The sequence below is a fragment of the Pleurodeles waltl genome, chromosome 4_2 (assembly GCF_031143425.1).
Source record: "Pleurodeles waltl isolate 20211129_DDA chromosome 4_2, aPleWal1.hap1.20221129, whole genome shotgun sequence".
Classification (NCBI taxonomy): domain Eukaryota; kingdom Metazoa; phylum Chordata; class Amphibia; order Caudata; family Salamandridae; genus Pleurodeles; species Pleurodeles waltl.
The window spans coordinates 286,338,302-286,358,829 of record NC_090443.1 but is presented as its reverse complement, the minus strand read 5'-3'; the positions used below and the strand labels follow the sequence as shown (position 1 = coordinate 286,358,829).

The following is a 20,528-nucleotide window of genomic DNA, read 5'->3' as shown; positions in this document are numbered from 1 at the left end:
TGTTCAGGGAGACCTGTGCTGTCAGTACTGCAACACTTCGACGTCTTTGGTTACGCCTTCATTTCCTCTGCCCGAGTCCTTAATTTTATTGAGGCGGCCATGTTGTAGTCAGGCGCCATCACAATCGCAGGTTTCACAACGTCCCAGAAAGAGGGCAGCAGTCTTTTTTTTGGCACAAGCAAACACGTATGTCGGTTGGGCGTTGCTGTCAGTGCTGCTGTGTAAATATCCGTTAAGGGGCGTGGCACTTACCTTCCACAATTTGCTGCACGAGTGCCTGGAGCAAACATGGATACCAAATAGAATTAACGTAAAAGCGCGCACGCTTACGAAATAGAGAACTGCGTAAAGGCGTTTGGAGAGGTTTGAAAAGCCAGCGGGAGCGAGTGAGAGATATGGCGACTTTGCGGCCTTTCGACAAATTGCCGGGGCTGAACGAGGCAGTGATGCTGGTGAGGGTCACGGGCTTGAAGGGTAATGGGGATGGGCTTTCAGCCTTAATGAGGACAGTCTCCTCAATCAACAGGGAGGGATGGATTCGCGACCCCTGTGCCTTCAGTCATTTCTATGAAGTAGAGTGGCCAATTTTCCATTACCCCTCCTTCATAGTCGCAGCTCTTGCTTTATAGGTGAATCCCAAAACATGACCGGCAGAGCTGTCACCTTTATATGAAAATAATACCAGCCTAAATCCCATACCTTAAAGGTAAATGAAATGGTAATATGACCTGCAATTGGGAATGCACGCAGGTGCCTGTAGGCTTCAGCAAAGTGAAACAAGGTTAATATCAGAAACAGGCAACTGCAGTCAGCAGGAGCGTAGGAGACCATACATTTCTAAGGGGGACAGGGACAGCCTTGGGGACTTTTTTTATTGGTCCTATAAAAATCGCCCGTTGTTTACGAATTGCAGGCTCATATAAATGTACACAATCCTATAGTTTGGACTTGAAATAGGGCGACGGGAAGGCATGTTGTCACAATTTAAAAATATGTTTTTATTGTTATTTATATTCACAAAGTAATTAGACTAAAGGTGAAAAAAGCACACTGATTAACCTTGCATTTTTGTGAACCAAGCAAATAAAGGTAGGAGAGAAAAATGGAATAACAAAACCCTTTGTGCCCCACGCCGATCATGCCCCTCGCCTCATTCAAACTGAACTCGGACTGGAGATATCAAAATCGATCAGGTACAACAATTGTAAACTGTGCTCTGAAACAGTAGTTCTAATAACACTTCTACTCCTCTGTGTGATCTTGGGCAGCTCAGCTCTACATCAGTCAAAACAGCATTTACACTAAATAAGCTTTTGGTGTCACAAGCTATATAATACATGGGATTCTGTAATGCCTGTATAAACAGCAGTCACTAATTTCTTTATAATCAGCTATGTGTGATGCACCAAGTCACCGATTATTAAGAATGACATCAGAACTTGACAATTATAATGTTATTACTGTTGAGTTCTGATGTCCTTATGCCTTCTGCCAGAGCCAGCAGCCAGGGTGAAAGGCAGGTCAGGTCACGGAACATAATTAATGTAGCTGTTTAAAGCAACAAATGAAATGTTGCTTTTCTTTCTTCTGCTCTATTTTAGTAGCTTACAATGACAGAAGCTATGCATTAGCATTTTAAGTGGTTTGTGAGAAAGTTGATGGTATGACCATGTATTATGTGGGATAATGTACCCCCCATGGTGTTCATGATAAGGATATTGCAAGTCACCCCGGAGTTCCATACCTTATAAACAGGCAATGGCAAAGCCAGTAGGTCTCGCCTTTGCAAAAGCTGTTGGCTTTGCCAATATGTTTTAGCCACGTGCACACTAGTGTGGCTATTGTTCAGCATGGCTAAAAGTTAATGGCGTCAAGGAGAATGGTGTGCCGTAGTGTCTCATCGGTTAGTGTGGTGTAGAATGTCACAGAGTGAGTAGAGTGGAGTAGTGTCATAGAGTGGAGTAGAGTGGTGTAGAGTTGAGAGGCATAAAGAAGAGTGGAGTGGCGTAGAGAGTGGAGTGTCATTGAGCATAGTACATTGTAGCATAAAATGTAGAGTGGAGTAGACTTGTAGATTGAAGTGGCATAGAATGGAGTGGCACAGAGTGGAGTAGTATGTCATAGAATAGAGTGGAGTAAAGTGGCATGAAGTGGCTTAGAAAGAATTGCTTAGAGAGTCACAGAGTGGAGTAAAGTGTTGTACAGTGGCACAGAGTGGAGTAGAGTGTCAGAGTGAGGTATCAAGGAGTGTAATGTTGTAGAGTGGTCTAGAGTGCAGTGGTGTAGAGTGCACTGGTTTAGAGTAGAGTGCAGTAGGTTAGAGCTGTGAAGAGTAGAGGGGCACAGAGTGGAGTGGCACCTCATAGATTGCAGTGGCACAGAGTGCAGTGGTGCAGAGTGCTGTGTCGAAGCAAATGTGAGTTACAAAGCTAATGGTAAGCAATTGGCGGAATGCATTCCCAGGGAAGATTTCCAAATGTCTTTAGCAAACCAGACAGCTGCACTGTCTGGTAGGCTTTAACCTAATGACCCCACCCTTTACCCTTCTTCCTCTACATGGTTATGAACTCCTTATAATGTCTGGCAGGGGGTAGTTAATCCCTCATATTAAGAACTATGTACTGAACATTATAACCTCATGCAAAACTGGGTGAACCTGCACACTGAACCTTCACACCCCCATCTCCCGTACCTGTGCTCTGTCCGCCACACCTACATTACTTGGAGGTGTGTGAAATGGAATATCCACGATGAATCCATTATGATGCACGTCAGAAGGCTGGCTGGAATGCCTTGCCCTATTTAACACAGAATGAAAAATATGCAGAACTACCACTCACTTCCTTGAGACTCAAAGATATTCAAGGTCTGCTATGTACCTTTTTTTTGTATGCTGCAGAAGAGGGCAATGTTGAACCATCAACCTCCTCTAGCCTAACCCACATATCAGAGTAAGGATTCTATGCCCATGAAATGCTACCATTACTCCGATATCTGACAGACTAGAATACAATGTCATCTAACTGCTGCAATAGTCAAACTGCACCTTGCTACTTATGGCCTTTTACACGTGTTTTTATGGGCACGGTCTGCACTCACTGTATTTTCCTGTAACATTGTGAAATGTATGCAGATGTTTGCTAATGCAATGATACAAACACTGTATTGCTGATGGCTTGATTGGCTATCAACAGGGCCACTGGAATTATGCGTTGGTGCGCTGCAGTGTTTTTCACATAACTATGGATTTGCCACAAAATCCATCATCTGCTGAATAATCTGCAGGTTTATACCAAAAAATTTCGAATTAAAACGTTACTAAAAACACAGTGACATGAGTTACTGCACAGTGGAAGGCCCTTTGCACAATGTGACTGGTAACCTTTCTTTTGTTTGTTGCTATATTTAGGTGTTAAACTGGTACTAAGGAGGTGTAGCCTAAGCCCAGAGAGTGTTAACAAGTGGAAAAGTGACAAAATAATAAAATACTATCACGTGCTGCATAATTTCTCTGCTTGCTGCATAATTCAGTCAACCCTTCCACCTAATTTGTCCCTCTTCTACTGCATAATTCCAGTGGACCTATTACCAATGTATCAACATGTAACTGTTATTCTTTATTTTCCAGTTGTTTCTGTCTGTACTCATGAAACTTGAAAATTAATAAAAAATATAATACTAGAGAAACAAGAATGTTATAAACCGAAAAGCTAATATACTTCAATGTGCTAACAATAATAATAACGCTAGGCAAAACTGCCCAAAATGAAACGTGATTTATACCTGTTACCCACGTTGTAATCTATCCCTTCTCTAAGTAGATAAAAAACAACTAAGCATAAATGTTAGATTGTGTAGTGAAGTAAGGTAAAATCTGGGCACAATCTCGCCTTCCCTGATTCACCAAATAGTGTGATTCTTGGCAACTACAAATACTGCATTTCACAGAGTCTCCTTTCTAGCCTGCATGCGTCAGGCTGAGTGAGATTTTGTCCCCTTTTTACTTCTACCTCATTGTCCTGCAGGTCTTTTCTTCAAGGCGGCAGCAGGTAGGGGTAGAGACGAGGATGGCAGCAATCAGCAAACACTGTTGTCTCCTCCTCTCTCCCTTTGTTCTCACAGGTGCTTAATGGGGGCAGCTGTAAACAGCATAAACGAAAGTGCAGAGGGCGTAGGTGGCCTCCTGAGACTTCTTCATTCCATGACCATCAGATCAGACACTGATAACTGGAGGCAGTTCAAGTGCAGAGCCATTATAAGTAGCGCTTTTGTGCGCTAATTGCCATGCAAATCATTGAAGTGAGAGGGGAAATTCTTTGTCCCCTTGTCCCCCAGACCCCAAAATCTGGGGGGGATGCATCCCCCGCAACCCTACACTTCTACACCCATGGCAGTCAGGGCCAGATCTACATCTTTTGGCCCCCCTGTGGCCCGCTACACCTTTTCTCCACCAACCTTTTCATGGAGGTGATACTGCAATGAAAAGTCTGGCGGAGGCACCGCGGGGAATGAGAATCTGTGAGGCCCCTAATTTGCATACAGTGTCACATGAAGTAGAATATTACAGGAAGTGTTACAATTGGCTGCTTTTGAAGTGATTTTGCAAGAAGCGACTTTCTTGATGTAGATATCAGTCAAACAATAAAAACATAACACAAATGAATAAATATATTTTAAAGTTCTTCTAAGTGGAGTTACTTTATATTAGTCACTCTGAGTGGAAAGGCTTGGCCTAAGTCTCTCCAAAAGTTATATCTTTAATCAATTGTTAACAAGTTAGTTCCAGATTAGTGCATTATATATGCATATTTATATAGTGTGAACCTAGCCAAAAGGTTGGAGAGTGCTATACAGTGTCAAAGAGGAAGTTAACGTGATAGGAGTAGTAAATGGTGGACTGTTACTGCATCATGATGTAGTGTTTTCAAAGAGTTGCGTGTTCAGCTGTTTCTTAAACTGTTGCTGGTTCGAGCTGTAAAAGTGGATATGGTTCTAAATCCTTGGTGCATAGGTAGGAAAGGCCTTTTAACTTTTTTATTTTTAACACTTCCTCCATCCTAAGATGTCCTTGCTGTGAGTGTGCAGAAAGCCACTGGAGATTACAAGATTGTTGTCCAAGTAGACGGGACTGCCAGTTGTATGTATGTGGTATCTTTATAATGCAAATCTAGTAAAAAAGCAGCAGAGTGCTGCACAGGGTAAAAGAAAATCATCCAGGCATAGGAAAGGTAGTTTGTTTAGTGTTAATGCATTGTAATGGCTTTGTAGATTACACGTCTGTTTTTGCAGATGGTACAGGGTATCAAGAGGAACAGTGTTCCCTCTAATGTTTCTTTCTTGTGTGCAGCAACAGAATGTTTGCGTGCACACCTTTCTAGCTTGTTTGTGCAGATGAGTGATCGGGTGGCCAACTAAGAAAATTGACTAGCTACCACTTGAAGGTTGATAACAAGCATTGGCAACGTCAATAGGTCTGGCTCATAAATGAAAGTGCCTCCTTATTCTGGTCCTACACCCATCAATGACTAAGGGCTTATGAGTCCAGCGGACGGATAACCTGTCCCCTGAACTTCGACAGGAAGTTTGCCACCATGCTGGCTACCTCCCCGCTGGACCATTATGACTTTCCTGCTGGGCGGAAACCAAGGTTTTCGCCCCTGAGCCCAGCGGGAAAGTGGTGGCTTATTGTCGCTGTCTCGTACTGCGGTTGCAGCCGCAGGGTGCACCAGCACCCTCGCAATGCTCACTGTCTGAACAGGGTGCTGGGGAGGGGCTCACTGCACTTCCTATGTCAAGTGCACGGGCAGTGCAGGTCCCCCCCCCCCCCCCATGGCCCGCTACACCTGTTCTCCGCCAACCTTTTCATGGAGGTGATACCGCCATGAAAAGGCTGATGGAGAACCAGGTCTAAATCAGCAGGTTTGCGCTGCATAAAGGTCTGCCCTGGCTGATTCTGACCTCCGCCACTGTCTGCCTGTTGGGATCACCAATCCTGGCGGAGACAGCGATACCCTGGTGGTCTGACCGCTAGGGTTGTAATGTGGCAGTCGGACTGCCACAGCAGCGGCGGTCCTTACTGCCAGCGCGAGGCTGGCAGTCTTAAGACCGCCATCCTCCTAATCAGGTCCTAAGTCATCATACATGTATTCTATTACTCATCCCTGATCTCATTCATCACTGATACACTTGCATTCACCCATTTACACAACCGCAATGAAATTCATGCACAAACTCAGCAGCAAGATAAATAAAAAGCGTAGAAGTAAAAAAATGAAAACATGCTATCGCCTGAAAATGTCAGACGTATGCTTGAAATAACAAACTTAACGCATAGAGTGGCTATCTTGCAATAGTGCTGTACGTTCTGTATAGTTTTATAGTTCAATCTGACTGCCAAAGTTAGAAACCAACATGTTGTCCATTCGGCAATGGTAAAAACAATGATACCTTATTGACAATATCCTTCCATGACGGTCAGGTGGTTTAGATGCAGTGGCTGTACATGTTGCGGTACACTGCAGATGAAGTCAACGACAAGAAAGCAGCCAATTAGAACTGTCTTTGGAGCTGTAACCTGCTTTAATGATGACAATAAAAAGAGGAGACTGAAACAAATGCAAAGGGGCCTGTAACTAGAAAACGGAAAACCAAAGAACTGGCCCACTAGCCTTGCCACTGAAGTGCACTCCTTTTCAAGTGGCTGTGCACATGTGATCAGACAAATATCACTTACGTGGCAAGAGAGTCAACGACTGAAGTGGTATATCACTGGTATGTATAGCCGTGGTATGTTTTTTTTTATCATTAGATCTTGGCAGACAACTTAGATTGCCAGACCTTCCGAAGTGATTCTAGGAAGGATTATTACAGTATAAATCTTGTACCCCTAAGTTTTGTCAAAGGGGTAATCAGCAAAAAAAAAAAAAAAAAACCCTGCCTAAAAACTAATCTGTGAGATTGCCTATAACAAAAAACATCTGCAGGCAGGTGCCATAACAGTCCACCCATACGGGCCTATTGGCTTTGACACGTTTATTATGAAATATAAATAAATAAGTCAGTTCTACTTCCTGTGTCAGAAATTTTCATAAGAGACGGAACAGACCTATGGCATATGAAATAAAATTTCCCATTGAATCATTCAGGTCTATAGCTTTTGCTAGTGGTCACTGTAATAGAGGCAATCCAGCTGTACTAAGCATAGACTTTCCTGCAAGGCACCCATCAATAAACTATATGCAAATTTGCCATTGTCTAAATTAAAAAAACAAACAAAAAAAAACAACCTAAGGCGTACCAGGGACCATCATAGTGCAAATCTTTTATCTCCACAGTTTGGTTTGAGTCAGTCACCAACACCAAGCCCCTTGCCTATTTTGGCAATCTGTGAAATTCTATGCAAGTCAATTCCTGCCTACAGGCTTAAGCACAATATTATAACAGTCCCGCATTATAGGCGTATTGGTGTTAACAAATGCTTTTCATGCTAATCAAGCCAGGTCTACTGCTGTTGTCATAACTTAAAAAAATAAATAAAAAATAAACAGATCAGATATATGGCATCCAACATAACCTTTCCCATTATACAATTCAGGTCTATAGGCTTCACACCATATCCGGCAAAGTGCACAAAAGCTGATAACCATCATGCATAAAGTTATAAAATTATAAATGCGATTTAAAAATATCTGTTGATTCGCTCTCTGTGTCAACTTCAGTAAGAAAAAAAAATTACATAGAGTACTGCAAAGGATTCTGGTTCTGGCTTTTTTTTCGAAGCATTTTCATACTATAAGGCCACTGGAATTAAGCAATTTTGCAATTGCAGCATTTCCCACATATCTGTGGTTTTGCTGCATTTGCCATATAATCCATCATCTGCTACATAGTTTGCCATTTTTAACAAAAAAATATTATGTCTAGTCCAACAGATCATATGTTACTAAAAATGCAGCAACGCATATTGTCATCCAGTGGAAGACCTTTTGCAAAGGTTGACTTCCTTCCCCCCCCCCCCCCTTTCTGTTGTTTATTGCTGTATTTGGGTGTTAAACTGTTTCTAATCCAGCGATCCCTTTGTCCAGACAGTGATAAACTGTTCAAAAATGCCAAAATAAGGAAGAAATACTATCACAAAATGTGCAGCATTGAGCAGCACAATTTGCCTTTTCTTGCCACATAATTCAGTCCACCTTGCCACATAATTTGGTGCACCCTGGCCAAATAATTCCAGTGGCCCTGTCATTAAGGATATAGGAACGTGGTACCTCTCTGTATTGCCTAGCCTATACCTTGGATGGAAGACACTGAAAAAATAATTATCTAAGTAGTAGGACTGTGAGGATCAGTTTTACAGATTCTTTTTTAAACTATGAAAATCCACAACAATGAAAATCAGAGGAGTTTTGAATCACACTTTAACTTAAGAGCCACCGGAGGGTACAGTGCAGACCTGGCTCTGGCACCACTGCACCTGCGGCACTATTTCTATCCATGTTGCTTTTTAAAATAAGAGGAGTTTCAGCTGTGAAAAATACACAGCCCTGTCTGCCGGATGAGTTTTAAAACTATCAGAGTACAAAACTGCTGGCCTTAATATAGGTGTAAAGTTTCACCCTCTGGGATGCTACTGATGGCTGACACATGACTGCCCTAGCTTCCATAGAACGTTTATATCTGACTGCTGCCACAATTCCCCGAGGTATTCTGCATTTTGGACTATGCACTGAAGGCTCTGTGGCTGCTTTCCTGCTGCTTCAGGACTGACTTTCCCTGCAGTTGTTAACACTTCCTCGATTAGCATTTTTAAAGACAAAAACATGTCTTTAAAAATACATTCAGCAGCGCAGCTTCAACTAAGGCAACTTTACAAAGGCTCCAATTAACACTTTCCAAATGCAGAGGAATCCTTTGTGGTGCGCAGTGTTTGTAGGTGTCTGCGCGGAGAGAAATCAAAGGTGCATGCACGGTCAAGCGTGCACTTTAGAGGGAACAATGAAGGGGACCCTGTGGATTTCCATCAGGGTGGAACTATGTAGTCTATTTCTTTTGCTACTAGGTGTGCTGCAGCATGTAGAATGCCCTTAAGGGGGTACAGTGTGGATTTACATTCCAAGATGGTTTTCCAGATACCCAGTGCAACATTAATATGTGGCACTGAAGGTTGTTGAGCAAGAAAGATACATAAAGGCAAATAAAACAGTTGAAATAGCTTACCTTCTATTAATCACATCACCCAAGTCACTGTAAAATACTAGAAACTACCAGAATACAATCTTATACAAGCAAAAAGGGTTTGATGTTGTGTGCCCTGAGTCATGGCTACAAGACCCTCATCAATGAATGCCTCTGAAGTCTTCAAATATTCTGATACTAATTATTCATATATACTTACATGGTGCTAGTGTGCATTTCCTCCTGTAAATTAGCATGATGTAAATTCAGTTAACATTTTTGAGATACATTGGGGGTAGACCCCCTTGGGTAGCCTCGCTTGATATAGGGGACACCAGGCTCTGGCCAGGAGAATAATTTTTTTATGCCCAAAAGACCAGGGACAAACATAATTCTTAAAACAGTGCTGCGTTTTTAGGAAGGAAAACATATTGGCAGTGAGCCACTCTATAATCGGCATCAGTAAAGCGCATTGGTGTAACTGGGCTCTGTGGACATTAACATCAGTTTGTAGAGAGGAAAGTAACTGGAAAGCAATATTCCTTGAACTTCGGAAGTAATCAGATTGCCCCTTCTCTGAGCCTCACAGTGCTTGATCAAGTGTGAGGTCCAAGGAAGAAGGCCCCTCCTGGGGATCACACACATGGCCTAGCATTGCATGGCCAGGTTATGGCCCTCTTGAGGCATGCAATGTCAAGGCTTGACCATGTCTGTGGGGCCCACAAAAAGGAGGGCCTTTCCCTGAGCCTTTCTCGCCCTGGTTCAGCACTGCAAGGCACAGGGGAGAGCCCTTTTTCCCCTGGACCTTCCAGCATCAGTTATAACTGTGATCCCTTGATGGCACAAATCAATCTCTAACTTCTAAAAGTGAAGAACAGGCTCCAACTTCGCAATCCACAGGCATCCTCCCGGGACAGAAGTCAACTTTCCATTTTTATTTTGCAGGATACTTTGGGCCTGATTTAGATTTCGGCAGAAAGGTTACTGTGTCACAAGGGTGAGGGATAGCCCGCCCAAACATAAATCCCATTGTATCCTGTGGGATTTATATATTGGCAGACTGGCTATCGGTCACCATTGTAGCAGAGTAACCCGTCCGCCGAAATCTAAGACAGCCCTTAGTGTGATTGTAGTTTCACCAAGAAGGTGTATATATGGAGATTACCAAAAATCACTGAATTCATTTTGTTTTTTTTTATCCTATTACAGCCTGTCCTAAATAAGGCCCATATTCTCTTCAACATATAAAGCATACTGGAAAAGTTATTTGTCTTGAACAAGCAATTTTGGTTCTTCTTGACCAAATTGTTTGATCTTAGGCAAATCATATTGTTTCTGTACCTTTAACTACATATTTGTCATTATTTCATGGGCCGACTGGATTTTGTCTTAAAGTAAAGATTTTAGGGTGAGTGCTGCCTGTTCTGGGGGTTTTCATTCTCAGAGTTTACAGTCCTGCATTTTAACAACCCTGTTAGCAAATGCTGGCCTCCTTCACCTCTGTACAGAGAATCTGTGTTAAGACATGTCAGTGGGCTGGGCTGCTCCAGGCTTCCTAGCTAAACTGTTTTAAATCACATATAGATAAAATTGCTTGTCTGACTCTTTTCCTTGACAAGCAAAAAAGGTTTGATAGGGGAGCGGGCCAGTGATGTAGCAATGTTACCATGGGACCCGGTTAAGGCGAGGTAAATAGACCACTCGCACCTCCCTCTGATCCACAAGATGGATGTAAAATAAATACATAATTTGGATAAATGGGGTTCAAAACACCCCTGGGGGCCCGTGCCATTGTACCTGCTGCACTAACTATACATATGCCCATGGAAGGGGCCTCTTCCCATGGCCCTCACAGCCATAGTCCTGTAATACACCCACAATTTGTGTACACTGGGGACCTAACACCCTAGTGTTCCACTTCCCCTGCATCTTCTGCACTATTATTAGATACGCCCCTGCAAGGGGGCTCACAGTCATGGTTCTGTGATATGAGGCCTTGCAGTGAGGAGCATAGTTGAGAGACTCAGTGGAGGGGAACTTGTGGCATAACAGTGGTAAATTGAGCCTTGGTGCAAGTAAATGGTTCGCTCCATTCCCTCTGGCCACTGAATGGTCAGTAAAATAGAGCAATAATTTGAATGCATTGTTATGCTATCAATAGCTTCAACCCTCGGAGTAATGGTCCAGTGCTGGCAGGTCTAGGGCAGAAGGCTCCCTTTCTTAGGCTCTGTGCACTGGACCCTGGCTATAAAGCCTGGGAGAGGAGAGGAGAGGCTTTTCCTGGGCCTTGCAGCTGTGGGCCATGGCTCTGGGGTGCATGGGATAAGGGACCAGTGATATAGTATGGGCTCTGATAGAAGTAAATGATGCTGAACAGTAAAACACAGCAATAGTTTGGGTACACTGGGTCCCTGCCATCTACGAACCCTGGTACTATAGCTGCACTTTTGATAGATACACTCACAAGAATGTCCACCATGGTCTCACAGCCATGGCCCAGTGCCTCAAAGCTCATGAGCGGGCACCCTTCCCTGGGCATCCAACCATGTATGAAAAGGGCAGGGAATAATCTGTCCTCAGCCTCACAGCTGCTGAAACGTGGTTGCAAGCCCCATGAAAGAGAGGCACTTCAAATAACAATGGTGCCATAAGCCCTGGTGCAAAGGAGAAACATCTACTCAATCTTGTCCACTGCCTACACAATGAATTACAGCCTTAATTAGGCTACATTGGGCGCCTAATACAGTGTGGCCCAGTACTAGTTGTAGGTGAGGTAGTCCACCTCGCTTGGAACTTGCAGCACTGGATCATGGCTAGGAGGCCTGTGATAATACTCCCACCCCTCTACCCTGTGCCTCATAACCATGGTCTAGAGCTGTGCAGTCTAGGAGAGCAGAGCCCAGCATAATGAAGTTTGCTTCCACAGGTCTCGCAACAATGGTCTGGCGCTGCAAGCCCAGTTGATGGGGCCTCCCCTGGACTCCCACCTCCCCCTCAAACCCTACCCTCTCCCTCTCCTCTCAATGATCCAGAGCCGTGAGGGCCAGGGAAATGGGTAAGAGTTTTACCCTGGGCTTCACATCTATGGTGAGAGCTGTGAGACCCAGGGGGTGTTGGCCCACTTCCCTGTGTCCCCAGCCATGGTCTAGCACTGCTAATCGTAGGGGAGGGTGGTCCATGCCCAGGCCTCACTGCTGTTGTCTAATGTGTTAAGGCCCATGAGAGGAGGCCCCACTGACCTGGGCCTCACATACATGGTCTAGTGCTTCAAGGTTCAGAGGAGGAGAGTCCTCATCCCTGGGCCACACAGAGCTGACCCATCACTGAGAGTCCGAGGACAGGGTCCCCTGTCCCATGGACCTCACAGCCATGGTCTAGCACTGCCAGCCCATAGTAGGGTGGCCAATTTCACATTTTCATTTCACAGGACACTTTGTGCCTTTGGAGACACATTGTGTTTGCAGAGACATAAGAAAAAATCTCTAGGAGAGCAGAACAATTACAAGTCACATAGAAGATTTTTGGAGCTTCATTTTAAATCTCCACAATGACAGACCATCTTAAAATAATTGGGCTGGAGATTGCGCTTATCGATTGAGATTGTCGTACATACTATATTTGAGTTCTGATCCCTTTACCACGCCTTGGAGTAAGCCTTAGTTCCTCGCTTTTGCAAATTTTGAGAGAAGTTAAAAAAAAAAATCCACTCTGGTATGTTCATGAAATGAATATCTTAAGCTTTGACACCAATAGTGGCTACCAGTTTCCAGGAGGTATACTGTCCAGTAAATAACCACTGCCACAGGACCTTTTTCCAGTGGCTATATTTTAGCCATGGTTTGGAATATTTGACTTCTAATCTCAGCTCTACCATTTCACTTAAATATGGTAAAAATAAACTCTATGACTAGAATGACATTTCACTGGGAAGGGCACCCCCTTGGCCTTGCCATGGGAATCACTGACACCCCAGTTGTGGACTAGTTGGAAATGTGGAAAGAGGAGACACATTTAGTTATTTTAATACCGGTCTACCATTTAGACAAATTGTATGCTTTTGGGCAATCACTTTTCTGAACTTATTTCTGTGCTCCCTTTTTTGGCAAGATTGGGAGTACCTTGATTTCTTTTAAAAACTGCCAGTAAGCATATGATTGCAAACTGGACTGAATATTACCTGTGAGGGGACAAGTGCCCAGCCACATAATATATTCATCTAAATGCAATACAGTGGTAAATGTATAGCCAGGGCCACTGAAATGATGCAATTGTGTGGCCTTGGTGGTTTTTCCATAATTATGGATTTGCCTCATTTGCCACATAATTCCTCATCTGCTACATCATCTACAGTTTCTAGCACAAACTGTTCAAAAGTTACTAAAAACGCAGCAACACATGTTGCCATGTAGTGAAATGCCATTTTCAAAGGTTAACTGGTCACCTAAAGGTTGTTTATTGCTATATTTGATTGGTAAACTGAAACTAATAAGGGGCAACCTGTGCACTGACACTGTTAACAAGTGTACACATCAGAAAATAATGACATAATGCTATGGTAAAATGTGCTGCATTACGCCACATAATTTGCCTTTTTAAACCACATAATTTAGTGAACCCTGCTGTATATTTCAGTAGGCTCCTGCTGCATAATTACGGTGGCCACGTCTATAGCCGTTGTACCAAGTACAAGTGCATTGCAGTCTTGGCTGTACTAATTTAATCAACTGTTTGTTTGATCCTGGGCAAATAATAATCTCACTGTCCTTCTTCCACTGATTTAACATTGTGAAAGCACATTGAAACAGCCTTACAGGGCAAACTCCTAAGACGGGTCCTGTGTATAGGTTTCATTCACTCATTTAAGGCTGTTTGCATCCAGTAGCTGAAGATGCTCCTGAAGCTGCTACGTGCAGGGCCCCTTGGGTGCTACCCACAAGCATCTCTGTCACAGATCATCAAGGGCTAGAAAAAGAGTTCCTTGGTATTTGAAACAATTAAAATTGTGGGACAGTGGGTGTCCTGCGGTGTCTTTGTGTGGGCAGCGCTACACTGGATCCCCAGTTACAGGCCGTGATTGTCGGGGAGAGGCCCTTTGTTGCCCGAGCATGCACTTAAGGTGTAAAGCTGCACAACACAGGGGATGGGACGTCACTTGTCTGTGCTTCTCAGTCATGGCACAGTACAGGGACTTGGCCCCTTCACTTATTCTTGCAGAGCTACACATGATTGTGAGGCCTTAGGCCTCGCCGCACTACAGCATAGGTGAAAAGCCCAGGGCAGGAGGCCACACAGGTGGGGGGAAAGGCAATGTTGGTCGCTAGGACATGTTGCACCTGTAGATATTTGAGGTACTGATAGTCTACAAGCTTATATTGTGGTTGGAGTTCCCTGAACGATAACCGGTCCTGTGTATCCCATAGGTCTCAAACTTTAGATATGCCTGCAAGGTTCCATTTCCAAAACACTTCCAACCTCCTCATGTCAGGCAAATCATCTGAGACCCAATAAGGGTGTTGCCAAGGTGATTTTCCCTTTTCAGTCCATTCCCCGTGTGGAGTCCTTCCATTTCTGAACAACTAATTTATCTCCCTCTGACTTTCCTGATGATGGCATTGCACTCCTATCTCCCATTTGAGAGGGTTCTTGTTGCATAGCAAATGCTCAGTCATTAGTCCCCGTCAGCTGAGCTGCCCAGTATTATAAATTAAGATCCAACAGGACAGTGCCCCTATCATATGGGCCACGTATCAGGGTGGGCAGTACAGTTCAAGAAGGACCCCCATGCCACAACACTGATCCGGTGCTCGCATTTACCTCTTGGAAGAAGGTGTCCGGATCCTGGTATGATGTGTTTCGTAGGACATAGATGAATTTAGGTTCCTAATCTGGGAAATCTGGAGCTTCCTTCAGTGTGTCTCATCTGCTCCATATTGAGTGAAGATTCATTCTATGTTGTCGTGTATGAAATCTTTGGGATATTTTGTTATAAACATACCCATCCTTGAAACCTGAACTACAACATTCACAGGACATTTTGTTGGGAGGCACCATCTACTAGGTGAAGAGGCCACTGACTTGTGCCAGTTGATATTAATCCCAACATATCTTGCGAAAATATTCTGCATGTCCAGCACGCTTGTGATGAAGTACATTGGGTCAGCTTGATAAAGTAACAAGTCGTCTGACTATAGGAGATTGTGTCCTTCCGTCCTGAGTCCTATGAAAGGCACCTCCATAGTGCATACTGTCTCTCCCATTCTGCCAATGGCTCTATTGCCAGCGCAATCCATAGGGGTAAGATAATGGGCAGCCCTGCTTGGTTCCTCCGCCCAGCTGGAAATCCTGTGACAGCATACTGTTCATTTTCACCCCTGCCAGGTATTTAGTATATAACCGCTGGACGCATGCTCTAAATTCCGGCCAAAGCCCTTTTTTTGGAGTTTTGCCATTAAGTGGGGCTATTTAAGTGTATCAGATGCCCTTTTCAGCATCAAGGGAGAGGGTCACTGCCATTTCCTGGAGAACCTTACTGCGATCAAGTAGGCTGAATAGGCACCAGAGATTGCACCATGAAGGTCTATGCAGCAGAAACCCAGACTGGTCCATGGTGATGAGCCGGCCACCTAACCTATATAGGCAGTTTGCTAGCGCTTTCACAAGTATTTTCACTTCCAGATTTAGAAGGGAGGTGGGCTGTAGGAGGCACACTCCTGGTGCTTTTGCCACTTTATAGAGAACGACAATATTTGTAGTTCTAATATCTTGTGGCAGACATCCTTTGGCCTGGGAGTCATGGTACATCCATGAGAAGAGTTTGGTCAGTTTTCTACCAAGATATTTGAACAACTCTAGAGGCAGCTCACTGGGCCATCTTCCCCTATAGATGCCTTATGGCCTTCTCGACCTCTGCCGCTTCCAGTTTTCGGACTAGACTAGTCCTGACTTTCTGGGTTAAGTAAGAAGTGGGGACTTTGTTCTCGAATCTCAGTCTCATCCTCTTTACAATTGTGGAGAAAGAGTGGTTATAGGTGTTAGATTGTTTGTGCTTTCTCAGGTGTGGTGTCTATCCTCTGTCCTGCAGTGGACTTGACCTCTTGCATGCCTCATTCGCCCTTGGGGTGAGCCAGCCATGCAAGTATTCTAACCAACTTATTTTCCACCTCATAAATCCTATGTTGGAGGCACTGAGGAGTTTGTTCCTCACTTTTCAGTTTCTGTCTGTATTCTGCCTTGTATCTGTCTCAAAGCATGTGTAGAGTTAGGTAGCCCTGCCCCCATTGGGTCAAACACCACTCTAAATCTCCCACTAGTCTGACAGTTTCCTAGCTAACTTTTAATACTGTTTTATAAGCTTCTCACAATATTGTCTTAGACTTTACTGATCAAATATTCTCTGCTAAATAGCTCTTGGTGTCTCATAAGAGGTATTACTTTGTGTCCCAGGATCCCACGGGACCAGCCGCCACGGTGGCCTGTGTATGGGGGTTATTGTTGGCAATCTAGTGCAATATGGGGAGTAGTCTGAGAGCCTTTGTGGTAGGTAACTTGAGTCCTGATATCTATACCCTTGTCACTGAGGGATCAAAAAGTAATCTAGTTTCAAGCAGGACCTTATATTAGAGGATAAGTTTGAATATTGTTTCTTATTGGGGTGTAGTGCCCTCCATGGATCTATCAATCCTAAGGCCTGGGTGAAGTCGCTCAGTCTATTATCTTCCCTCCCCTGGGTACCAGATGCAGTTACCATGTCTAGCGCTGTCAGATTGAGGCTTCCCCGCAAATAATCAACAGTACCTCATGGGCCTGTACTATCCATGTTCCCATTTTCTTCAACCGCAGTTTTGGTGGTAAATCCAGGACACCACTATGCCACCGTTACCATACTATTCTCCAGTTATAGCTGCATAACAGCTTTCTGTGTCCATCTAGGTTTGCATAGTTGACATCGGGAGGGACTTTCGTCACCCAGTCCCCTGGACAAGAAATCATGATGTTCTTGTTCTCAACAATTAATGTGCTGTGTTGTCTGGCAAACCGTAATACTGTCTCTCAGTCCCTATAACTAAGGAGTCTCACAGTCCTAGACCTGGACTGTGCCCCAGGATTAGTTGGCACCCCAGACACTTGGGGCAACATTACCAACACAAAAGAATGATGGACGGAGTGCTGACAATGCAAACACTCACCCCCAGTCACAGATCTGGGTTTAATCCATCGTTTTTTTGCTGCCCATGCCCTTCCAGTTTGGACCCAGCCATATGCAAATCAGTCTTGACCCTGTTCCCATGGGAACAGTCCAGCCCGAACTGCCAGGCCAGGTCTTCCCTGGACTGGAAACAAGCATCCTGGGACCGGTTTTGGGGTTTCACCCCTCATCAGCCAGGCTAGCTTGACTCCAGTGGCATGGGAAGCACGGGACCCACGTCTGGGCATACCCTTCCCACTTAGGGCAACATTACCAACACAAAAGAATGATGGACGGAGTGCTGACAATGCAAACACTCACCCCCAGTCACAGATCTGGGTTTAATCCATCGTTTTTTTGCTGCCCATGCCCTTCCAGTTTGGACCCAGCCATATGCAAATCAGTCTTGACCCTGTTCCCATGGGAACAGTCCAGCCCGAACTGCCAGGCCAGGTCTTCCCTGGACTGGAAACAAGCATCCTGGGACCGGTTTCGGGGTTTCACCCCTCATCAGCCAGGCTAGCTTGACTGGGTCCCGGGCTCACTGTGCCACTGGATTCAAGCTAGCCTGGCTGATGAGGGGTGAAACCCCGAAACCGGTCCCAGGATGCTTGTTTCCGGTCCAGGGAGAACCTGGCCTGGCAGTTCGGGCTGGACTGTTCCCATGAGGAACAGGGTCAAGACTGATTTGCATATGGCTGGGTTCAAACTGGAAGGGCATGGTGAGCAAAATAATGGATGGATTAAACCCAGATCTGTGACTGGGGGTGAATGTTTGATTGGTTCTGCATTCCGTCCATCCAGTTACGCTCTCCCACAGCGTTTATATTTTGCTTTACCCCAGACACTTGGTAAGCCTTATCCACCACACAGTGGGTGCATATTTGTTCAGGTTGCAATTTAGTTTTAAGCAGGCCTTCAATGCATTCAACGGTTCTGCCCTGGACTTTCTTCTGGAGGCCCACGAGGTTCACATTGTTTCGTCAGGAGCACGCCTCTGCGTTCTCTGCCCTCGCATGCATGCAGCAGCTGCTGTACCTTCTGTTTCTAGTTGTTATAAAGCACCAGCATGTTCCTCCAGAGAGGCCGCTACTTTCCCCACCCTGGCTGAGGTCTTAAAAAGGTCAGTACATAAGAGATTAATATCAAAAGTGACTGTATCAATTTTGTGCTCCAGGGCTGACCTGGTCTCTGCCTGATTGCATCAGTTCTTTCAAAAATGGATCTGCGTGCCCCACAGAGCGCCTAGCTGCTGCTGTGCGCCCCCCGGCCCCATGCTCTGTCTCGCCCACCGGGCCCGTCGGCCACTCTATCCAGCAGGTCTCACTGTGTTCACTACCTAGCTCAGTGTAGGTATTTACCCCTGCACCTATCCTGTCCTAACTGCAGGCCCCAGCGTCCGTCTGCCCTCATGGACCAACGGGCCTCCTGGTAGCAGCAACCGATGTCTCGGGATATCTCAGCCGCCCTAGTTTATGGAACCCCCACCTGGTGGTATATGCAAGGATGCAGCGGAGTCCTTTACATCCCCTGATGTCAGGATTGTCTCTCTTTCCCCCCCCTCCCCCCCCCCCCTTCCCTTGGCTGACGCTCCAATCTAGTGTGCCATCTTGGTTCTTCTGTACATAGGTCCCGATCTCCCCAAGGGAAAAAAAGACTACAATTCTAGGGGGTATGAGGATAAAGAGTCATTTGAGGACAAAATCCTTAAGAAGGATAATACATTTCCTGAAGTAATTAAAATCTACTTCTGACTCTTGGGACCTGAAGATAGAGAAAGAGGGCTGTCTCGTTGAGTTCTCTCCCACCCCACACCCACTCCAGTGACTTGGACCATTCTTACACCAAGCCCTTCCAAGCAGGTGAAAATGGACACAATGAAACAAACAATTAATTCCATAATGGTGAAGAATGCAAAAACACCAGTGCTAAAAATTTGACCAGGCAAGGTCATCAAAAGAAGGATTTTTCTGGTACCAAAACTCACAGGAAGGTATTGGTTGTTTATAGACCGAGGAATGTCAACCAATGGATAAAGAAAACGCAACTCAAGATGGAGAAGTTGCAGAAAAATGAAGCATACCAAGTGAAGCACAGATGGTAACTCTGGACGTGATGGACGCCTAATTTCATGTCCAATTGTACATCAACGATAACTGAAAATATGCAATTTTGGAAGCCATTAACTATTCCAGGTGTTGTTGTTTTGTATCAAATCTACAAAAATAATGCATCCAGTCTTCTCCAAGGTTAGAGACCTACGTGAGCTGTAAGATGTGGGTGAGTGTGGCAGAGTGTACGGTGAAAACAGTGAAGAAGCTAAAATACTTCTCGGTGGACTGATTCACAACTTTATTGTATGTTCCCAAAAGATACCTTAAAAAAAATTAAGGGGAATTTGACTTTAACCCAATGGTGGTGATGGGGTCAACACATTTTTTGCCAGTCTCTAAACCCTACAGTGAGATGTGGCATTCGCCCAACCTGATAGACCTGTCAGCTCTTGGCGTGGTTTCCCCTGTCTTTTCTTCTAACCTCCTGGTTTTGATCCTGTGCTGAATATCGTTTTTGCTGGCTTTAGGACTCGAGGCACTCTACCACTGCTGGCCGGTGCTAGCTAGAGTGCAAGTACTCTGTGCTCTGTCTAAATTGTATTGGTGATTGGCTTATCCATCATTGGCATATTTGATTTACTAGTAAGTCTCTAGTATAGTGCACCAGGTGTGCCCAGATCCTGTAAATCAAATGCTACTAGTGGGCCTGCAGCACTGATTGTGTAGCCCTATAAACATGTCCTAGACCTTCTACTGCAGTGTCTTTGTGTGCAGTTTTCAACTGCCTTTTTGACCAGACAAGTACACCCACTTGGCCAGCCCAAACCTTCCCTTTTGCTACATGTAAATGACCCCTAAGGTAGGCCCAAGGCAGCCCCCATGGACAGGGTGCAGTGCATTTAAAAGGTAGGAGAAGCACCAGTGTATTTTACATGTCCTGTGAAATACTGCTAAATTTTGTGTTCACTATTGCGAGACCTGTCTCTCCTATATGGCATTACAGGGATTGCCTTGAAATATCTTAAGTGTAATTTCCCATTGTGAGCAGTTAGAAATTGGAGTTTGGAGTCTCTGAAGTCACAATTTAAAAATACATCTTTTGGTGAACTTGATTT

At 44.6% G+C, this 20,528-nt stretch overlaps 1 protein-coding gene across 2 annotated transcripts in view; it reads left to right on the top strand.

The window, feature by feature from the left end:
• The first annotated feature begins 195 nt into the window (after nt 1-195).
• Nucleotides 196-20,528, top strand: part of CENPM (centromere protein M) — a 99,062-nt gene continuing 78,729 nt past the window's right edge. The window contains exon 1 of one of the 2 annotated variants that reach the window (XM_069231153.1): nt 196-452. In XM_069231153.1, coding sequence (XP_069087254.1) covers nt 396-452 — 57 coding nt within the window. In that variant the 5' untranslated portion in view covers nt 196-395. The remainder of the gene's footprint in view (nt 453-20,528) is intronic. The other variant, XM_069231154.1, reaches the window with a different exon arrangement.